Source organism: Protomyctophum bolini, assembly GCF_963924005.1.
Source record: "Protomyctophum bolini genome assembly, chromosome: 11".
NCBI classification, from domain to species: Eukaryota; Metazoa; Chordata; class Actinopteri; order Myctophiformes; family Myctophidae; genus Protomyctophum; species Protomyctophum bolini.
Window position 1 is genome coordinate 11,407,912 of NC_137872.1, and position 22,887 is coordinate 11,430,798.

General features: G+C 41.9%; 4 protein-coding genes across 4 annotated transcripts; 2 read left to right on the forward strand and 2 right to left on the reverse strand.

Annotated features, from left to right (window-relative positions):
- Positions 1-4,529: 4,529 nt before the first annotated feature.
- Positions 4,530-5,048, forward strand: LOC308324468 (S-phase kinase-associated protein 1-like; the record flags this gene model as incomplete). The annotated part of the gene is made up of 1 exon (XM_080776512.1): positions 4,530-5,048. One exon carries the CDS (start codon positions 4,530-4,532, stop codon positions 5,046-5,048), a length of 519 nt encoding a protein of 172 aa, XP_080632638.1.
- Positions 5,049-9,486: 4,438 nt separating this feature from the next.
- On the reverse strand, positions 9,487-10,791 carry LOC308324469 (UBX domain-containing protein 4-like; the record flags this gene model as incomplete). The annotated part of the gene is made up of 1 exon (XM_080776513.1): positions 9,487-10,791. The coding sequence occupies one exon, from the start codon at positions 10,789-10,791 to the stop codon at positions 9,487-9,489; it is 1,305 nt and encodes a 434-aa protein (XP_080632639.1).
- A 3,260-nt stretch (positions 10,792-14,051) lies between these two features.
- On the reverse strand, positions 14,052-14,669 carry LOC308324677 (proteasome subunit beta type-3-like; the record flags this gene model as incomplete). The annotated part of the gene is made up of 1 exon (XM_080776887.1): positions 14,052-14,669. The coding sequence occupies one exon, from the start codon at positions 14,667-14,669 to the stop codon at positions 14,052-14,054; it is 618 nt and encodes a 205-aa protein (XP_080633013.1).
- Positions 14,670-17,572: 2,903 nt separating this feature from the next.
- On the forward strand, positions 17,573-20,450 carry LOC308324470 (sarcalumenin-like; the record flags this gene model as incomplete). The annotated part of the gene is made up of 6 exons (XM_080776514.1): positions 17,573-17,648; positions 18,631-18,723; positions 18,857-18,973; positions 19,202-19,435; positions 19,845-20,294; positions 20,404-20,450. The coding sequence occupies 6 exons, from the start codon at positions 17,573-17,575 to the stop codon at positions 20,448-20,450; spliced, it is 1,017 nt and encodes a 338-aa protein (XP_080632640.1).
- Positions 20,451-22,887: the final 2,437 nt, after the last annotated feature.

The following is a 22,887-nucleotide window of genomic DNA, read 5'->3' on the forward strand; positions in this document are numbered from 1 at the left end:
ATCTCTCTCTCTCTCTCTCTCTCTTTCTCTCTCTCTCTCTCTCTCTCTCTCTCTCTCTCTCTCTCTCTCTCTCTCTCTCTCTCTCTATCTAAACCCTCTTAAAATATTTGTTCTATATGTAGGCATATACTCTTACATTAACCCATTTAGACGTGAAAACGATTCTACAAAATGTCTTCTAAATCATGACAATTTTCTGAAAAACCCTATGTTTCTATGTCAGTGGTTCTCAAACATTTTCATGTCAAGGAACCCCAAAAATGAATTGGCCACCGACACCCCATCTGAAAATATGTTGTTCCAGGGACCCCCGGCCCAGAAGCATAGATTTGAGTTAAAAACGTAATAAGGCAGACGCTCACTCTATTCTGTGATGTAGGTTATTGGCAGATACTCCCTGCTTCACGCGCGGCTCTTTAAAGGGCTTTGGTTCCCCCCCACACACACACCTGCTTTAAACTGACGAGTGTTTGTCTGACTCAAACTCCTTCGTGTTTGTTAGTAAAACAAATAAACAAGTTAAAACGTACCAACTTCCACCTCATGGAAGATGAGGAGAGTTGTCAGTGTTGTCAGGGAGTGGAAACTGCCCAGAGACATGACGGTGACAGCAGGAGGAGAAGTTTAATTATCGTCCTTGGAAAAAAAGGGAGTCCATTCCCCAAGAGACCAGGTAGGTTAGCTTACCTAGCTACTACCTACAGTTAATTAGCATTAGCATTCATGGTTAATAGAGGTGAATTGTTTGTTTGTGTGTAATGTCATGTCACTAATTATATTTATAAAAAAAAATCTGAAAAACCTCATGTTTCTATATCAGTGGTTCTCAATATTTCATGTCAAGGACCCCAAAAATGATATGTAATATGCCACGACCCCCATTGAAAATATGTTGTTCCAGGGACCCCCCAGAAGCAAAGATTTGAACTGAAACTCTGAAAGAATATATATTCTAAGATTTGAGGCAAATTTTCACTATTTTTTTCAAAAATAGCAGACCTACAAGTTTATAGCGCGCTATGAGCTTGTAGATCTGCTATTTTTCAATAGCTAAAGTATAACATAATGTTTAAAACACCAAAAGGGGTTCCCGCCCCAAAATGGCTTAATGCCCTATACTTCTTCATAGTCATACAAGACTGTCACACTAAAGTATGAGAATAGGCATTTCTACATGTGCAAATTCATGTGCATAATTCATAATTATTATTATAAGTCAATGTCAAACAATTTACAGTAATAAAACCATACAATGTAAAAAGAAATACTCTACTATAGTATATTCATGAAAAAAATTGTATGTTTTTGTTGATGTAAAGTGTCCTTGTTTTTTTTAAGGTGCTATATAAATTCAAGTTATTATTATTTATGATTTATGAACCCCTAATGGCTCCTGATGTGCAGGTTGGTGCCTTGCACGGTTTCCGCCGCCATCTGTGTATGAATGTATGTGTTAATGGGTGAATGTAATGCACAATCTATGTAAGGCGCCTTGGATATAAGGCGCTATATAAATGCACCATTTACCATTCATGATGTCCGCTCTCCTATATAGCTGTGAATGCTGGACCCTGAAGCCTGCTCTACCGTCCCTGGCCCCACTGTGCTACACCAGAATGCTACGTGCAGTGCTAAACATCAACCAGGATGAACACGTTACCAACATGCATCTGTATGGAGTGATACCGAGGGTGGGTGAGAGAAGATGGCCTCCAGGAGGAGGAGGAGAATGAGGCTGGTCGGTGCCATTGACACTGGGATTAAATGGTAAACGGTGCCATTTATATACCTTTATCCAAGGCGCTTTACATATGCATTACATTCACACACACACACACACACACACACACACACACACACACACACACACACACACACACACACACACATTCATACACTGATTGCGGCGGAAGCCATGCAAGGTACCAACCTGCACATCGGGAGCAATTTTGCCCAAGGACCTGCTCTACCTCCTGAGCCACAGTCGCCACAGTCGGGATGTATGGAGGATGGAGAGGACTGGAGACCCCGCTGGAGGGCTCATCTGAGGACCAACTAAAAGAGGACTGCTCTATCTCTCTCTATCCATTGGTGGGTTCCAAACTTTGACCCTGCTGGCTGCCATCCCTTCTTCTACAACTGAAGTAGAAGACAGCTCAAGGTACGAACCCTTTTCCCCATCTTTGCTGCTGCTGCTTGTGTTGTAAGCAAATTAAGCTGTGTGTACACTTCAAGCTGTTGCTGTCATTTTAGGACGCAATGATTGGGTGGAAATTAATGAAACATGTTCAGTCAGTGACTGTTTGTGTCTCTGGGATTGGATGCTGCAGTCTGTGTTGTGTTGTGTTTCTGCTCTGGGATTGGACGCTGCAGTCTGTGTTGTGTCTGCTCTGGGATTGGGTGGATGCTGCAGTCTGTGTTGTGTCTGCTCTGGGATTGGGTGGATGCTGCAATCTGTGTTGTGTCTGCTCTGGGATTGGGTGGATGCTGCAGTCTGTGTTGTGTTGTGTTTGCCACTGAACAAACTGAGTTGTTGTAACAGAGAATAGTATTATCATGTGGATCTTGGCCACTTCAATTAGCCTTTTAAGTTCAAGCTAGAGGTTTTGGGCTTTCACATGACGACAGCCATCATTTAAAAATGAAGACTGATGTTCATCTACACTACAGTTAGTAGATAGTTAGTGTTACTAAGTGTGCGGCTGCTGTGTTGTGGGTGTGTTGAAGATTGTGTGTTGTGACGGCTATTGTTTAATGACTGGCTTGACGGCAAAACTTATCTCTATGTACTGGTCAATTGTGTCAACACCTCTGTCAATGTAGGCCTTTTCTTAAGTCCTGCCAAGCATGTAGCCTCATCCTTCTCTCTCTCTCTCTCTGCATGTATCCTCATCCTTCTCTCTCTCTCTCTCTCTCTCTCTCTCTCTCTCTCTCTGTGAGAGAGGGACACTTCCTTTGTCTTGTATGTGTAGGACATGTTAGTGATGCGTGAGTTCATACATGTCCAATTATGCACCCAATTATGTGTGACAATTAATCATAAACTTATATTTGTAATCGTTACAGCCCTACCATTTGGTGTAAGAGCGTGTGTCCTTATTATGGAGAGAAAGTGTGGGTACCTGATGAATAAAAAATAACATACAAAACATAGCGGCAATACAAAATGCCATCCTACAATATTTAATACAATTAAGTTTCGAAATACATTTTAAACCCATGTCCTGCTTTCCTTTAAATATGCTTTATTTAAATTATTCATGGCACTCATATTACATTGAGTTTGTCAGTACAGTAGTAAGGAATTGCAATACACACACAGAGTGTTGGTATCAGTTTTTCTGTCTTGAGTCCAGGGTTCTCTGTCGCTTCATTTCAGTTACTATTTGTATGAAGACCACCTCTCCAGAGATGGCCCTCCTGATCACTCCTGGTGTTCCAGATCTTATTGACCACAGTGAAAACCACAGCCCAATAAAAGTCTTGTTCCATAGCAGACATGTTTTTCGTCAAAGACTCCATACAATACTGCATTATAAGTATAACGTTAATGTTAAAAACCGATCTGTGGCATTTCCCCCCATACATCTCTAGACCTCTGACAGTCCACTAGCAGGTTCTCTATGGTTTCATCTGGGTTACAGTTTGCATCCGGGCATTTAACAGTTTTTACAGTTTTTACAAAACAACTCCAAAACAACTCCATTTGACCACCTCCCTTACTCCCTTAATGACATCCCTCTTTTTTTTGGATATACTTTTACTACCAATGTTCTTTAAACATACCTGTTTTTGTTTTTCATCAAGATTTTTTTTTTTTGCTAACTTGTATATATATTGCCATTATAAGCTCATTTACAGGCAATTTGTTTAATTTTTTGAGACATGTTCAATTTTCTCTCGGTTCATAATTTAGTTTTTCAGTGTGAAAGCAAAATAAGTGACATTACACTTTAACCCATTTTGTTATACGTTAGCTATTGAAAAATAGCAGATCTACAAGCTCATAGCTTGTAGAACTTGTAGGTCTTCAATTTTTGAAAAATCGTAAAAATGCGGCACAAATCTTTGAATAGGTATATCTTTCAGAACGTTTTTTTTATTTCGACGTCAGGCCTGAATGGGTTAAGAACAACAGAGTAATGTTTGAAAGAGAGCTGTCCTCAGAGCACTTGTGTGCTCATGTGGACACTGTAGTGTCATTCTCCATGGGACCGTCCATCGACAATACATTACCTGAATACCCATATATGGGCATACCAACACTGACGCCATCACTTCGATCTTCAGAGAGTATAATAGGAATGACGACACATCACTCTGACAGCGGAATAATGACACATCCCTCTAAAAAGGACAGCTCTCAGCTTTATAGCCATGACTACAGAAGTTTATAGCCTTGACTAAAGAAGTTTATAGCCCCGACAGAATACTTGAGCTCTTGTTTCAGTAATTGTCTTTTGCATGTTACACATGTGTGTCTTTGGCTATTGACTTTAGCGGTGAGTTGACTATAAACATTCACAATTATGCCCCAAATAAAGTTGCAAAGCGCCAACGGAGAAATCTTCGAAGTGGCTGTGGAAATGGCTGAGCAATCTGTCGTTATCAAGACTATGTTAGAAGATTTGGGAATGGATGATGAAGGAGATGATGACCCAATTCCTCTCCCATATGTAAACACTGCCATCCTCAAGAAGGTGATCGAGTGGTTCACCCATCACAAAGACAACCCCCCTCCTCCGCCCCAGGACAGGGGCACGGGGACACATGAAATGTCTGTGTGGGTTCAGAAGTTCCTCGACGTTGACCAGGGCACCCTGTTTGAACTTATCATGGTTGCCAACTATTTAGACATCCAAGGATTGTTAGATGTTACCTTCAGGTGGTTGGCCAACATGATCAAAGGCAAAACCACGGAGGAGCTCAGGAAGACATTTAACATTAAAAGTGACTTAACAAAGGAGGAAGAAGACAGGGTACACGAAGACAACCGGTGGTGTCAAGACAATAGAGGGGGAGAGGATTATTATCATGACATCACGTGATCCCAGACATGTCACTGAAGAGGACTTGTCCCAATTGGCTGGGTGCACTTAATTGCCAATTGATTGCCATGGCAACCCCAGCCAAAGCTTGATTTGGCAAGTTCCCCACACCTGTCAAATTTCCCCACACATGTCTATTTGCACTCTTCAGACATTCTCCACACATTCTCCTCAGCGTTTACTGCACAAGGACTTTCCACAACCGCCATTCCCCCCGATATGCCAGACAGATTCAGAAATCTCCATATATGGGCACAAAGGGGACACAGTACTGTGACACTGCCATATAAATGTGTGAAGAAATATTTCCTGTCCTCTTATTAGTATTGAAAGAAAATGAAACATGAGTCATTCCACCAAACCATGTACAATTTGGACTTTATCTTTTTTTAAATGACACAACATTAAGGACAACATTTGCAGAACAACATTATTTCCCCATCTCATTCATTACATTATTTTTTTAATATAGAATAATATATATATTAATGGGGTTGAGTGGAACTGGGTTGTGATTTTTTTTATTCAAGATGGCCACTACTCTACCTGTGGGGATTAAGAGGAGACCACACCACATGGCATGCATGAGTTAAGAAATCTAATATATTGTTGAAATAACAAACATAATTTTCACAACCCTTTTGTTTTCACAACTAATTATTTTCTATCTTTATTCCATGTAACAGAATTGAGCTGTTAAGCTACGACCAAATATGAGAGTATAAATGTAAAATAAGGTGTGAAATTGCCTCTTTCTGTAGCATGTTGTTCAGAAGACGTCCTATAGGTGATGTCGCTAAAGGGCCAGTTTATTATTGTTATGGAGGGAGAATGTAATGGGGTTGAGTGCGACTGGGGGGTTAAAACTCTATTTTAATGATTAATAATCTATTTATTCAAAAACTAAACACGACTAGCAATAAATCACAGATAGATAGATAGATAGATAATTTATGGATTGTTGAAATGTTTTAGTAGTCATAGCTCAAGACAAAATGGACAAAATAGGTGGTGTACTGTCTACTGAAAGAAAGCAATCATTTCTGATATGAAGATACAATGTATGTAATTTTTACACAATATTAAACATTTCAATCGATGATAAAAAGCTTTTAAAAATGAATGACCCATTGATAAAATACACTTGAAAAGGTCTGAGGGACCGCAAATCATACCGGAATGACTCACATGAAATATGGTTGAATATAATTAGTTTTGTGTAGTTAAACCATGGTCATTGATTTTCTGTTGACAAGGTTTGCTCATAAGGGGAGCTGTGGGAGAAAAGCAAGGAAGTGAGGTGGCAGGAGGAAAAGTACAGGAAGTGAGGTGACAGCTAGGGGGTTCCATTCTAGGTATCAAAAAGAGTGTTCTGTTTGGTGGTGGCTTGTCAAAGAGACTCTTTTAAGGACAATACTAAACCATAATCAGAAATTGATAAACCAGTAGTAGGTCCAGAAATTAACTTTTTAGATCTGCAGAAGAAAAGTTTGATCAAGGAACATTTCTGCTTTGAAAATATTGAATCCATCAGAGCTTTTGGGCAAAGCCAAAGGGGAACCTGCCTCCTGACTTGAAGGTTGGGTGAGGAATATCTTTTCTCCTTTTCTTGAGCGATGCATTGTCTTTCTATTTGATGACTTTATGGATTACTTGATTATTGGAAAATAGAAGATCTACAATCTTACATACATTTCATGTACTCCAGTATCACAACCATAGATCAGTCCTCTCCGCTCGTGCGCGCGTGCGAGTGCGCGCGTGTGTGTGTGTGTGTGTGTGTGGAATGGTGGTCCCTTATTGGCTATTGATGGTGATGTAACTACGGTACGTTTCAAGGTTGGTATAAGGTCAATAACAGGACAAGGATTTAGAACAGAAGTTGTAATAGACACCAGTTAGTAGCAGTATACGTATGCGCTCTGCTTGCGCACAAGTAGGCCAAAAGGTGTGTTTAGTCAAACTAGACCGGTGCCCGGCTACAGGCCAGCTCCATAGCCTATATGGAGATGTACTGTAGGTCCAGAGCCCGGGCAGAAGTACTGCACGGGCTATTTGAGCTGATTCCGGACACTGCACTCCCTGTGGTGGTGTGGAATGCGTGTGTCGAGTTGGAAGTCGGTGGGGGGAACGGTTCTCGAGTAATGTGGATTACAGCCGTATACGTACAGACTACAGAGACTTGGTGCATTTATACTGTAGATAGATAGATATCTGCACTTTTTCACGAAGTGCACACGGACAACATTCTGTCAGGGCGAGGGGCCCTGAATGATCGCAGGACTGAATATAATCAAAACATCCTTTGGGAAGCACAAACGTCATCTGAAATTTACCAGCGATGCACCCTGCACCAATGGAAACGTACCTGTCAGTTGTGTGCCCCATACGTTTGTGTGGGAATGTTTATATGTTCCCCGGGTTCTATGTTCCCCACTTAAAATCTAACCTGAACCTAACCCATAATCATAAGGTAAGTGGGGAACATAACCTGGGGACACAGATTACCCTGTTTGGGGATTACCTGGCTGTATGCAAGAGCACAGAAATTCTAGGGCTAACTTTTTTGATACTTGACTCATTGGCGACATTGAAAGGAACTTTACATTGCGGGACTTAAAGAGATCGAACATTTTAATTTGCACTTTGAAATCTTGATTGTTCAATTGAATTATTATTTTGGTTGATCAAAAAATGTTACAATTTAACTTCAAAGCAACAGTTGAGTTAATTTTGGTCTGCAATACAGTTTGGTTACAGTACAAAGAATAACTGATGCATGTACAGGACCTTGTCACCTTTATTTATTTTTTGTTATTTAATATAATCAGACATACAATGTTATGGTTCTGATTGTTATATAAAGATAAACAGGTACTCTGATGGGTTTTTAACAGGGTGTGGCATGAATGCATTCCCTATTTGCAATCCAAAGTAGGCCAGTGCTGCCTAGTTATTTAGAATGACATACATTCACCACTCAAGCCCTTTCTGTGTACCGAGTCTGATGGCATGTCCATTTTAGCCTGCTTGTGTGGTGCAAATAACGGACTACACAGTCCTTTGAGAGTGAACTGAGTAACTGAGTAAAGGCTTCATAACTAAAATGAAACATTGTTTTTGAAAACGTTTTTCATTTGTTTTGGCGACTGAAGGACACGTGGCAGTCACTAGCCCGGTAGAGGGGCCTAATGGTATGTCCGTATGGCCAGTGTGTACAAGTTAGAGGCCTAATGGTATGGCCCTATGGCCAGTGTGTACAAGTTAGAGGCCTAATGGTATGGGTGTATGGCCAGTCACTAGCCACGGTTGAGAGGCCTAATGGTATGGGCGTATGGCCAGTCACTAGCCACGGTTGAGAGGCCTAATGGTATGGGCGTATGGCCAGTCACTAGCCACGGTTGAGAGGCCTAATGGTATGGGTGTATGGCCAGTCACTAGCCACGGTAGAGAGGCCTAATGGTATGGGCGTATGGCCAGTCACTAGCCACGGTTGAGAGGCCTAATGGTATGGGCGTATGGCCAGTCACTAGCCACGGTTGAGAGGCCTAATGGTATGGGCGTATGGCCAGTCACTAGCCACGGTAGAGAGGCCTAATGGTATGGGCGTATGGCCAGTCACTAGCCACGGTTGAGAGGCCTAATGGTATGGGTGTATGGCCAGTCACTAGCCACGGTAGAGAGGCCTAATGGTATGGGTGTATGGCCAGTGTGTACTTGAACCTCCCTCCACATATCAAGCTCAACTTCTCTGCTGTGTGCAGTAGTAAACATCAACACCAACATGCATGTTACCAACAACAACATCTTACACATCATAAGCAGGGTAACCTCGCCAATGATTGATGCAGCGGCAAAAAAAAATCGCACTTGTGTGAAGTAGATTTTATCGTGATCATAAAATCATAAAACGTCCATAGACTTGGTGCCACATGACGTCACAGGGGCACACACACACAAAGCCAGGTGTGTTGGAGGATCTAGCGCCCCAAAAGAGTAGCAGCATAGATATAAAACTACAGTATTTAAATAACTGTGGCTGAACAGCTGTAAAGATACAAATAGCCTCCAAATAACTACTGTTGCTGTCTTGCTGATGTTTTGCTGTAATCCGAATTAAGTTTATTCTGATTATAGCTTTAATCAGCTTACTTAAACATATATACGTAACGGGCCCACAAAAATACAACATGCAAAGTGTAATGCATTCAATGTTCACTCGATAAAATGTTCAACATGAACGAGTCAGTCATAATAACTGCCACTGACTAACGCTATGCAATGCATGCCAGACCTGGGCAATAGCAGTCTAATCCTATACCTGAACTGAAAGGACCTCCCTCTGGCTATTATTATCTACTCCATGCAAGGGAGCACAGCCCTGGAAGAGAGAAAACAATAACACTCTAAAACAGCACAACTCTATATTGTCATTTCACTACATCTGCTGGGTGGAGTTGCCATTCCAAGTGTTGTTGTCGTCCTCGCTGTCTTCCTGGGCGCGTAACCGGTTGACGCTGCCGTCCTTCTTGAAGGATTCACTCTGCGGTGCATTAGAGGTGGCTGCTGATGATGAGCTGGGGTAAGCGTTGGGCTGTGTAGTGTCTGGGGGAGAGGGAAGTCCCCTGAAATACCTCCATACAGCCAGCAGGGGATTCAACGTTATATTCAAAATTATGTTGTATAAAATACATATTGCATCTCCAGAATACCGGATCAGTGTGTTGGTAGGCCAGCCCGTCTGAGGCATAAGCAATATGGAGGCACTGGGGGCCAGATCTAGCTCAAGCAGGGTCTTGTTCAGGTCCTCATCTGCGAACTTCCGCGGCGGGAACATGGTGGCAAGGGAGAAGTTACCATATGACCAGCGGCCGCCAACTTCATGAACGGCAAACTGCTGCACATCCTGCAGACTGCTGTCTGAGAGAAACTGATTGGTGAAGGAAGAGCCATCTGGGAGACGGAACTGTATATTCACTATGTCATGTCTGTCCCTGACTAAGGCCTCCTTCTTGGCTTGTTCTGCCTGCTTGGCCTTTTGTGCTGCCTGCTTGAGGGCATCCAACTCATGGTAGCGTGAAGCTCTGTCAACGCTGTCCAAAGCAATCTGCTGTTTAACACGCTCCCGGTCGGCCTTGTGTTCAGCCTTCTTACGGGTCCACTCATCCAGGAGCTGCTTGTTCTTTGAGTCCTCCAGTTTGCCCTTGAAGTTCAATGTGTCCTTCTCCGTCTTCCTCCGCTCCATCTCTTTCTTGATCTCCTGCTCTTCCTTCTTTCTTTGTTCCCGTCTGTCGTCTATTGTGTTTGTTAACTTTTCCTCCTCCCTGGTCTCCCGGTTTTCCACCGGAGATCTTTTGGCGGTGTCGCCCGATGATAACCCTTCTACTCTGCCACGCATCTGCAGAGAGTGCATCTGTTTGACTTTTCCGATTGTTCCTGTGAGTTCCTTGGCAGACACGCTGCCAGCGACGACATCGAGGAGAATGCCGTTCTCTCCGATGAAGAAGCTGGATGGTATGCACATCACCGTATAGATCTGGGAGAACTGCACGCATGTCTCACTCCTGGCATCCACTTTGATCGCCACACAATTCTGTGCAGCTTCCGAAACGTTGTCGTCCTCCCAGCTGGACATCAGCCGTGCAGACTGCTCATCCGCACCTGTGATAACAACAACGAAGATCTTCGTCTGTTGTTTGGCAGAGGCAATGGCATTGTGAATGGAGCCCTGAAACCACAGCATTGTCTAGTCTAGCAAATTGTGTCTAAACTATCTGTGAATCCAAATTATTGACTGGTAGCATCATTGCTTAAATGAAGTCTAGCTGCACAAGCTTATATTGGCCCCCGACGTAAGAACCATAAACAAACAAACCCGATACGCCCATATATAGGCATATTGTATGTGGAGATCAGGATGTTCAGAGCCACAAATGTGACCGCTATGCCCAAATATGGTCATGCACATGTATGGATATCCAGTTGTCCAGTCCCGCTGATCCAACCGATATACCCATATCGGCATGCCTGTTTGGCCATATACTGATGACATCAGGGATTTCCATATATGGGCACAAAAGGGCTGGGGTTTGTGGGATTTTGACGGAAGTACCGCTCAAGGAAATTACGTTGACGCTTTACAAATCTGTTTACATCTCTGTGAATGAAACGGAAAAGCGTTTCTGCCTTAGGTTGTGACCAGGCTTTTCTCTTCTCAGATGAGTAAGCCTGGGACCGAGGCTAACACAAATGTGGCACGGTGGGCTATTTTTATTTGATGTTCCATTGGACCATTTTAGACCCGGCCAGATCAGAGGTCAACATATCTGCTACACTTACAACACAGAGATTGTAGTAGAACATTAGTATGTTGTACCTTGCGGCTCCATCTGTGCCTCCAGCTATTTTCCAAGTCTTTCTAGATGTGAAGAATTGGAAGAATCGTTCTAGACATAATAAATGTCTAGACATTGCCATAAAGAAAAGAAGAAAAGGCTAAACGGCAAAGGCCTCACTCGCCCTTACGGTTAAAAGCAAACCCCCTTTCCCAGTTTTATCTCCATCTCACGAGGAGATGATGCTCGATCATAATAAATGGCCTCATAGGCACCGTATAATATTCGTAAAGTTTGGGTACTGCTTTATGGCAGTGTATGCAAGAAAGGTCTGCAAGATTTTAGCTCTAGACAAACAGACAATACACAATACACAGACTCTGTGTAGTCTCATAGACGTTACAATTAATTAATTACAGATAAAACGTATTTGTCCATATTACCTGAGCAATCTTCCCTCTCCTTTTTGAGCGTGCACAGTGCCTACTGGACTCTTTGAACGATTTGTTGTGACTATCATGCTCACTACTGAGTCCTGACCATATCAATCTATTTCAGGGCTGTCCAAAGTGCGGCCCGCAGGCCAAATGTGGCAGTGGGGCGAATTGTATACGGCCCGCAGCTTCATACCTGAATTGTATTATGAACGGCCCGCCCAACAGTATGGCGTACTTTTACATTAAAGTCTTTTAACGTGGGCATTTCCCAGAGTATAATTTGTGAGTGTTCCTTGTTCCTTGTATTTATTCTTTTTTTTTACCTTGTTCGTCTGGTTACATTTGGTAAAAAGGATGAAAAAAGGCTGAGTTACACCTTATGCTCATAGCGCACACCTGACAAAATACAATTGATATTAAATATTGAAGATGATAGTTAAATTGAATCGTTTAGAATCGAAGGTACATTATGAAGTTGGCCCCTTGGGTGTTTTAATATATTTTTAATATGGCCCCCTTTGAAAAAAGTTTGGACACCCCTGGTCTATTGCGTCACCCTGCTAAGTAGCCTGGACACCCCTGGTCTATTGCGTCACCCTGCTAAGTAGCCTGGACACCCCTGGTCTATTGCGTCACCCTGCTAAGTAGCCTGGACACCCCTGGTCTATTGCGTCACCCTGCTAAGTAGCCTGGACACCCCTGGTCTATTGCGTCACCCTGCTAAGTAGCCTGGACACCCCTGGTCTATTGCGTCACCCTGCTAAGTAGCCTGGACACCCCTGGTCTATTGCGTCACCCTGCTAAGTAGCCTGGACACCCCTGGTCTATTGTGTCACCCTGCTAAGTAGCCTGGACACCCCTGGTCTATTGCGTCACCCTGCTAAGTAGCCTACTGCAGATGTTCTGTCTGAAGCATTCAAAAGAGGTGGCTAACAGTGGCTGATGGAGAACTATGTTTATGTTATCTGGTAGTTGGCACCATAAGATAAGAATGAAAACATACATATGCAATAGCCTATGAAAGCTATATGAAATAATATTAATCCATAAATTAAAAAAACAAGAAAAAAAAAACATTTCAAGTCTCATCCAGATGACAGGCCGCTATATATTCTTTATTTTGTTTGATTTGATTAGTCGTCACTGTGACATTTTGAACATTAGTTTTTTTTTTGTCTAATGAAAGCTTGGTGTCCATGTGGATCTCGGACTTCTCCAGTCTATAACATCAGTATATTACTGTATCTGTCGTCTCTGTCGGGTGGAAACCCATATGTCCAAAACAGTTACTTTTCAGGATTCAAAAGTAGCAGATCTACAAGCTTGTACATCTGCTACCTTTGATGCTTTCGTGTGACGCTGTGGTATGATTTACATTAAGTTAAAATATGGAGATAAGAAGTTTCTGCCCATCAGCAACGCTATGATGTATAACTTGCCCAAATTTGGGCAAGGTTGTAGCCCAATTCGAACACCATTGACTTCCATTATAAAATAATAAATCTTGAGATTGAAATGGTGTAGCGTCAATTAATTAACCCCAGACTTCATGTGGGAAGCCTGTCTGGTTATCTATGTAGGCTACCAGTACGCATCTATGTGGGGACAAATGCATGAAGGTATATTTCCTTGGCCTAATGGCAAGAGTGCACAAGACATGTTCCACTGATCGGTCCAACGGTTTGCAAGATGATCTCCATCAGACATACGCACAAATAGACAGATGGCTATAGCCTCATACAGAACAACAGCATAAAAACACTTCTTCTCCAGCTGGGGCGACCTCGTTTCCTTTTCCCCTGGGGGTTCCATGTCAGGGCTTGTCGGGTGATATTTGTAGCAGGTTCTGAGGGTGTGGCCAATCCAACTCCACTTTCTCTTTTGGATTTGTAAGTCAATGGGATCCTGACTTGTTTCCACAGGTCCACATTGCTTACTTTGTCTCTCCACCAGATGGGAATGAATGTTTGCAGCCTGTGTGGTGTTTGTTTTGCTGTCCTCCATGTCTCAGATCCATGCAGCATCAGTCAGTTAGCGAGTTAAAGAGGCACATTTTGGTGTCGATGGATTTGTTCTTTGAGCTTCAGATCTTCCTGAGCATGTTAAACACCACTCTAGCCTTGTTGATTCTGCTTCATGTCAGGTGGCGTCCACAACACTGCCTATGTAAGTAAAAGCCACTATACCTATAGAGGTAGAAAAAAATATGAGAATGTAATGAATAGACGTCTCTAGTCCATTCTGGCCTTGAGGGTACGTGTGGTAACCTTGTCTTTCTCAATCACATGTACAATCACTCCCATTCCCGACACAGCATCCCTGTCTACTGCGTTCAGCATTGCCTGGGAGATGGTTTCAAATAGGTCCTCCGGTTCCATGTTTGGTTCCCACAGTGACTCACACATGCCATACATCTGCTCGGAGCACGTGCCACTCACAACAAAGTCCTCCGTCACCATAGGACAACCAATACAATCCAGGGAGCAGATGAACGGTTCAAAGGTCTTAGGATCCAGCCCAGCAATCACGGGTTCAATAAAGTATGGTCCAAACCGCCTTCCGTATAACAGGTTAGACACGACGCTCATAAAGGTCTTGGGCTTGATCTGGCGACCCTCCCTCAATTCATAGAGGTTCAGATTGAATTTGAGACTCTGCGAAACTGTCTGCACGTCAGTGGCCAGTCCGGCCAGGCCGACGTACAGCCTGTCTCCCATGGGGAAGATCTTTTGGAAATCTGTGGTGATCATTTGATTCTGAATGCCAAATCTACGATCGGCTGCGATCGCCACACAGTCCTTCCCTCGCATGGCCATGACGGCCCCACCATTATAGGACATGATAGACATTGTGAACACGTCGCTTTATATCCAAAATCTGGAGAACCTGTTAATGAATGCTATTAATGGAGCTAATTGGCCAAAGTGCACAGAGATTAAAGAAACAGAGCCATACAAATGAACTCAAAGTGTGCAAGCTTATATTGGCCTTGTGACATCAGACCTCACATTGTGATTGGCTGAGAGGCATTGTCAATGTTTCTAAATAAAGAAACATTGTAATATAATAATATAACCTGGCTTCCTAGTATGTTTACAAATCGATCTTAAAAGTCTACCAAATGACCAATCTACCAGAGATATCTGCCTACTGAGATGTCCAGTCTGGGACATCTAAATTCAGTGAATACGCTAAAACCCCTGCAGCATTAATGCACACAGTGCCACACACGCCCCTCCCATGAATCAGTCCATTGTACCTGTTGTCACAGTATGACGGCAGTACTAATGTTATATTGATGACATCAGGGATTTCCATTTATGGGCATAAAAGGCACAGACAAACACGGTTTTGATAACATCAGGGATTGTGAAGTGAGTAGTGGAATAGAAGTATATAAAGTATTGAGCAAAGTAAAAGTACCTAGATATTTTACTGATGTAGAGTAAATATAGTTACTGTAGTTACTTGGGTATAAAAATGATGTGCTTTACAGCAGTGGCTCTCAGCCTTTTCAGGCCACGACCACCACCAAAAAATACTTAATGCAAATAAATGCACGTTGAATTGTAGGAGTTGAGTCATTAGCCTACTTTTTTGAGGCATTACATTTTGTTTGACTCTGTTCCACAGATAAACGTTGTGAAATTAGCCGATCTACAATCTTGAATCTTGTATATCATGTACCTCTTTCTCAGGTAATATTTCACAATTTGGCCAATGTTTGACTTTTTTATAGTATAGTTTGATTACTTTTGATGATTTTTATTTCATCTTAGCAGTATGAAATGGTCTTAAAGGTCCTTCAATTGTCCTCCACTTTAGAAATGTGCAGATACCCTGTAATACATTTCTACTGTATGTTGGTTTGTTTACTGTTGAGTGAGAAAACAGTGTTGGACATTAAGCTATTAATCTGGGGACCCCACCCACAGGTTGAGGAACAAATTGAGGAACAGTTTAAATACTTAACTCTAAGTATAAAAATAATAGCTGATCTACAAGCTCAATGTGTCACAATCTGATTGCTGAAAAGTTTTAATACAAATATTGAAAAATAACGATTTGACAAAATTAATACAAATACACACACACACACACACACACACACACACACACACACACACACGATCTGGTCGGAGCTACATAAGGACAGACTTTCTCACATCTCTGGTGAACGAGGAAAGATTTCTCTATGCTATGGATCATTGAAAAAGCTGTTCATATTATAAAATGACTAAAGAGACACCATTTGTGTTTTTCATTTATTCCTCAGATTCCACAATTCTATGAGAACATACATTGCCAACGCTAAATAAGATGTTCTTCCTTCCATGATACAATTAATAATCACATGAACATAAACATTAGTGTCCCAATTCTGGGCATGTCATAATAGGCAAAGAGTTGTCAACAATAGGCAAACATTCTGTAAAAACAGCTGATGTACAAGCAACAAATTGTAAGCTTGTAGATCGGCTATTTTCAGTGTATTGTAGAGGGAAATAATATGGGGGCCAAGTCTAGACCCCTGGGGGACCGCAGTCAACAAAGTATAGGTAAGGTAATTCTGTTTATGCGCCTTTCAAAACAGTTGTTACAAGGTGCTGTACAATTAAAAAAAAGGAATAAAACAAGAACAACTCAATCACAAATAAACCAACAATGAAATAAGAAACAGAGGAGCAAAGACAGTACCTAGTAATAGATAAGATAAAACAATACATAGAAATCACTGGAGCAAGCCAAAATGTTTGCAGTACAAATGCGTTTTCAGTAGCTTCTTTAAAGATCTCAACAGATACAGCGTTTCTCAAGCAGAGTGGTAAATCATTCCACAGCGTAGGTGCAACAAATTCGAAAGCCCGATCTCCTTTGGTTCGCAGCTTAGTGGCGGGGATAATGAGAAGACCTTTGTCTGAAGACCTAAGTTGTCTCAAATTCACCTTGGGGTGCACCAGTTCACTTAAATAAATTGGGCCCAGCCCATGAAGAGATTTATAAGTAATTAATAACATTTTAAATTCAATTCTGGAGTCGATAGGAAGCCAATGCAAGGCTGCAAGCACAGGAGTGATGTGTGACCTCCTTTGTGTGTTAGTTAGCAGTCTAGCAGCCGCATTCTGCACAAGTTGGGGGCGGTAAATGGAGGAGCGACTCAATGTTGTAAACGAAGAGTTACATAGTAACTAAGTATACGGTTTATGAAGTTAATCTAGGAAATGTGCCACAATGTGATACACAATTCCAAACTGCAACAGGCGTGCTTAGAAACACAATATCCACATACAGTACATTCATACATTTTAACAACCCAAAAATATTTAAAAAAAAATATCAGCACACAAATATACTGAATATCCTGTGTGAATTAATTAGCTTGCAAAATAAATGCTTTCAAAGCAGCTCGCAAGATTCAAGATTTGAAGTCACTTTCTGTTTGTATCTGTTTTGATTAGTTATAGTTTCTAGCTGCAGCTGTGCTTACACTTTCTGAATGAATGAATATTGAATATGAATATGTGTGATGTGTGATGATGCGTCTCACACCTTCATGTCACACCATTCAATCCAACCTTCTCATCATCCATTCAGGATATTCAAGAGCCTGTTGATTAGATCAATAGTTGATCAATAGCTGGATTGGGGTCTCTGTGCCCCCACCCCCTTTCCCATCCACCCTTTAACTTTTAAACGGTATATATAGTCTGTGTCAAGGCATAATGTCACAGTTCTCCTGAACTCAGGAATCATGAAGGGTTTCATTTCAATCTGCTTTGTCTCCATGCTGCTCTTGCATCCCACAGAAGGGAAGGGGTCTGATCTGGGTAAGTTTCTAGCTGCTTTCTCTACTATATTTTCTCTACTGTTACTCTACTATACGTTTATGGTTGGGTTAATAATACTGTACTGTGCTACTTTGTCAGGGATGGGCAGTATTTCCACAAAATATTGTATATATTGCATATTTTTATCTTAAAATGCGAAGAATAGTTCAAATTCATGGTACAGTAAAACTAGATAATTACAATATATAATGTGTAAATTGTAGGGTAACTTTGAGGATGAAGATGAATGCCCAATAATGATTATGCTAGCTATCTTTATAAGTATAGAACAAAGTCAACAAGGCAGTTAGAGGATATGGCATAAGACAAATCAGACTATTAATTACAAAGTGTTAGCCTAATAATTGCAGAACTCAGGGTTCATATATTTCACAACGAGAGAGGGCCAGATCCAAAACGGCCGACTGCCCGGTCGGTCGGGGATTTCGCCCTTGCTGGGAGGCCTGGTTCAAATTTGGCCATAAATGAATTTGTTTATCCAAAGATCACTAAACTAAGTAGATATATTTAATTAGAGTGGTGAAAAATGTTGAACAGCACTCTACTGAGAGCATCTGTCCGTATCTGTAGCTTATCAATTATACACAGGTGTCTGGAACTGTCAACGGTCTAGCTTTCAACGTCTAACAATACATTTCGAATGTGTTTTACAGAGAAAGAAAATGATGCCCCCTCCATCCTCAGAGACAGATCTCACATCAATGAAACGCTGCAGCTGGACACACAGTACCAAACGGGTTAGAAGCACATGTCTGGTGGTGGAGTATGTTAGCGAGCCTGAACTGTTTGTTTCTCTGATAGGAATGCTAGAGTAGCATATATTAGTGCAAATGGGAAAGGTATAGTTAACACTACTAGTCTAGGGGGGAGTTGCACCACTTAGTTCATACGGGTGTGATTTTTTCCATTCCAGTTGCCTCTTTCGGCCTCTTATTTTCACTGCTTTTTCATTCTCGTTTAGCTCTGGAGAAGTTGCATAACATCTACCGCTCATCCATTATACCCCTGATGCAGGCCTACAAGTACGACGATCTGGGACAGCCTCAGATCTCAGGTATGCTGGACGCTTCACCTTGTTTTATATAGTATATCCATATTTTCCATATGTTGAGATGAATTTGTGAAGTTGAGGGTTATGCTTTTGTTTGTCGGTTTTACAAATTTATTTTACTGTTCTGTCCTTATAGAAAAGGAGATTACCTCCAAGCCCATGGTGTTGTTACTGGGACCTTGGAGTGTAGGAAAGTCCTCAATGATCAACTATCTCCTGGGCATGAAAGACGGTCCCTACCAGCTTCCCATAGGTTAGCCAACAGCTGATTGCCCACTTCATGAAAATGAGTCTCTTTCTCTTCTTGATGAAAAATAGAGTCTGCAACACTGGTATGAAACTCAGCTCCACTGGTTTTCTCTTTCTCTTCTTATCTTGCATTAAAAACATGTCCTTTTCTTCGCTGGACTTCTCTCTGTCTTTCTGACACAACCAGCTTTTCTCAGGTTTCCTCATATTGTAAATTGTTCAACATCCTCAGGTGCTCAACCCACCACCTCTGAGTTTACTGTAATCATGCACGGGGAGAAGACCAGCAAAGTCCAGGGTATCGTCATGGCAGCAGACAGCTCCCATCCTTTCTCCCATCTAGAGAAGTTTGTCCAGAACTTCCTGAAAAGGCTGACGGTTATTGAGATGCCCCACAAGATGCTGGAACATGTCACCTTTGTAGACACACCTGGAATTATGGAAAACCGCAAGCAGCAAGAGAGAGGTGAGATTCAGGGGACACCTCAGACACCAGATTAATAGTTTAACTCCTGCTTCTTAACTGTGCTGTATTAATAAGCTCTGTTGTTTTAGCTTGACCTCGCCCGTAGGTCATTACTGATGCCTACTGATATACAGTACATGGCGGCACTAGGCTGCAAGTCGTGTTATTTCTGAAAAGTAGAAGTCATTTGAGAATTTGTTATAAATGCAGAATGCCGCCGGTTCTCTTTCCCCTGGAGAAGGCAGTGTTTTAACTGCAGCCTATGAGGTTGGCAAGCCAATTCATTCAATCTTCAATCTGCTGTCTGGGTATGTCCCAGTCTGGAAGCTGGGGAACATGCAAACTCACAGTCACAGTGCTTTCCAATTCTAACAGTGATATTGACAATTCCTCTTTTTTTTCTACCCAGGCTACCCCTTCAACGATGTTTGCCAGTGGTTCGACCGCGCTGACCTGATCTTTATATTGTTTGACCCCACCAAACTGGACGTGGGGCTGGAACTGGAGATGATCTTCAAGCAGCTGAAGGGCCGCGAGTCCCAGATCTGCATCATCCTCAACAAGGCTGACAAAATGGACAGGCAGGACTTGATGAGGGTGTATGGAGCCCTGTTCTGGAGCCTAGCCCCCCTCATCAACGTGACCGAGCCCCCCCGAGTCTACGTCAGCTCCTTCTGGCCGTACGACTATGCCCCCGACACCAGCCGCGAGCTCTTCAAGCGTGAAGAGATCTCCCTCCTGGAGGATCTCAACCAGGTGATTGAGAACCGCCTGGAGAACAAGATCACCTTCACCCACCAGCACGGCATCCGCGTGCGCATCCACGCTCTCCTGGTCGACCTCTATATGCTTTGGCAATGTAAACGTATCTTTTCTCATGCCAATAAAGCCCTTTGAATTAAATTGAATTGAATTGAATTGAATTGAAAGCCTTCTATGACAACCAGAGTTTCTTCTGTGATCCCAAGCTGGGATCCTCAGCAGCGTCAATGCTGACAAGCTGAACGGCCTGTGAGAATAAACAACCAGTTATGCATTTAGATATATGCTGTGATACTTGATTGTTTTTTTTTCCACTATTGTATTTTGTAATGTATTCTGTAATGTTTTTATTTATTTATGACTGGACTGTTGGAAGATTAGCCAATAGGCTAAAAGAGATCCAAATAAACATCAAATCAAGTGGGAAGGAGTGTGTGTGTTTGTTAGCTATCTCTTGATTACTATAGATTTTCAGGCCACCTTCAAATTGAGTCCTACCGTGCACTGATCAGAGCAATGGCAATGGTCAGCAAATCATGCACTATGTGGAAGTGGCCTGCATCTGGCTGGCAAGTTACAGAGCATGTCCATTAGAGGGCGATGTATTCAAAGTTATACATTTTACTTCACTTACCTATACTACCATGTCATTAACATTGTGTAGATTGTTTATATTTCATTATCAATCAATTTAACTTGACTGTGAATTAATTTAGGAATGCATGCATTGCAAGGAGCCCAAAAAACAAAAACACAAAACTTTTCTCTTTTTTTTTTACTCTCTCACTCACTCACTCACTCACTCACTCACAGTATAAAGACACGTCCCTTTATTTTCTGACGTAATCCCTCTATTTTCCACTTCTCTCAAGCAAAATGGTAGGATTGTTTCTTGTAAAGTCTAGAGAGATTTAAGGTTCTCACTTTTTTATTCTGATGGCATGGCATGGTTGTTGGTTACTAGAATTTCGTGCGCGCTACGCGCGCACTCATCCCAGAGCGACTTTGCCACGCACTATGGGAAGAAATAAATGGCGGGAGTTGACTCCACATGTAGTAACGAATGGGTTATTGGAAATGTACCATTGTTTTGTCCTGAATATTTCCACAGCCTAAGTACTAAAGGATTGTGACTGTGGGACAGACATACAGTCTGACATACAATAGGCTACACGTGTGCACAGTGAATAAACAATGACCTATATGCCCAGAGTTCTTAAATTAACATAGTTGGATTTTAACAGAAAGACAATGCCATAAATCAGTCAAAGTAAGTGACAGACTCAACAGTAGCACACAGCATGCAAGGCAGCGATGCATGCATGCAAACATGTTTGTCCAGCTGAGATTTAGTGTCTCCATCTCTCTGTGGAAGAGGTTGCACATGACCTGTACGGCCACACTGAGGCGCTCCAACACAAACACAGACACAAAACAACACCACGCTGTTTGTCCAGTTGACCCAAATCAACACCAATACCTAGCCTGTTTGTCCAAAACACAGTATCTGCTGGCCACGTGTCTACTTCGCCACAACCTAATGTTAGTAACAAATGTAGGGGAGAGCCGCCAAGGTTGTAACGCTTCACGGTTGTAACATGGACGTTATATCTTGATTGGTCAACGCCACCATGACGCCATCGCGTCAGTATGTGTACAGCAACGTACTCTACGTGGCCAGGAGTTTGAAGTTTGAAGTGTTTACCTTCAAAATGCGTCTAATTTTACACCTGGAGTATATGTGTGGTACAATTTTTGTCTTTGGTGTTGGTGAATAAAAATCCACATGGATGTGTTCATGCTTATGTTCTTCATTAGTTTGCATCGTGTTTAGACGGAATTCACGTTCATTCTGGTCTGTAAGCAACTGCAAAGAAAACTTGCAAAAGCGGGTCATTTGTAACATGTGTTACAAATGGTCCGCTTCCATTCAATGCCATTATATGTAATATTTACATATTTGACATATTGGCCAATATTATATGTTCTGAAATGGTATTGTATCGTGTAGTGTATTCTGAAATTAGTTTAGGGTTGTATAACGTTGTACAACTCAATCAATCAAACGTTTGTTTAATCAATGTATTGCCCCATTGAAAAAAAAGAAATGGCCAAACTGGTACTGGTACACCCGATACTATTTAATATTTCCCTTATGTTTGATACATTTTCTTATCACATCCATGGTATAAAAACAATGCTAAGGAGTTGCTTCAATGAAATGTAATTGCTTTAAGCTGAGAACGATATGTTTAATGGTGTTTTTTAGCGTTGTTACATTTATCATGCATGCCGTTACAATTGATCCGATATGCGCAGCAAATGTAACACTGAAACAGCGTCCACGTTCGGTTGAATAACTCCCGACCTGTTTTATCAAAAAAATAACTTGAAGTGGTTTATGGTAGCTGACATGTGTAGGTCCGTTGCCTGAAAATATTACATGTGTAGCTAAACGGATCTCTGAGTAAAAGAATGAAACGTGCAAAATGTTACATCCTTGGCGGCTCTCCCCTATTAGTTTACTCACAGCACAGCACCGTCACTCCTGTCAGTTATTTCGTCCTAATAACTTGAAGTGGTTTATGGTAGCTGACATGTGTAGGTCCGTTGCCTGGAAATATTACATGTGTAGCTAAAGGGATCTCTGAGTAAAAAAATGGAACGTGCAAAATATGTTCTAAAATTGT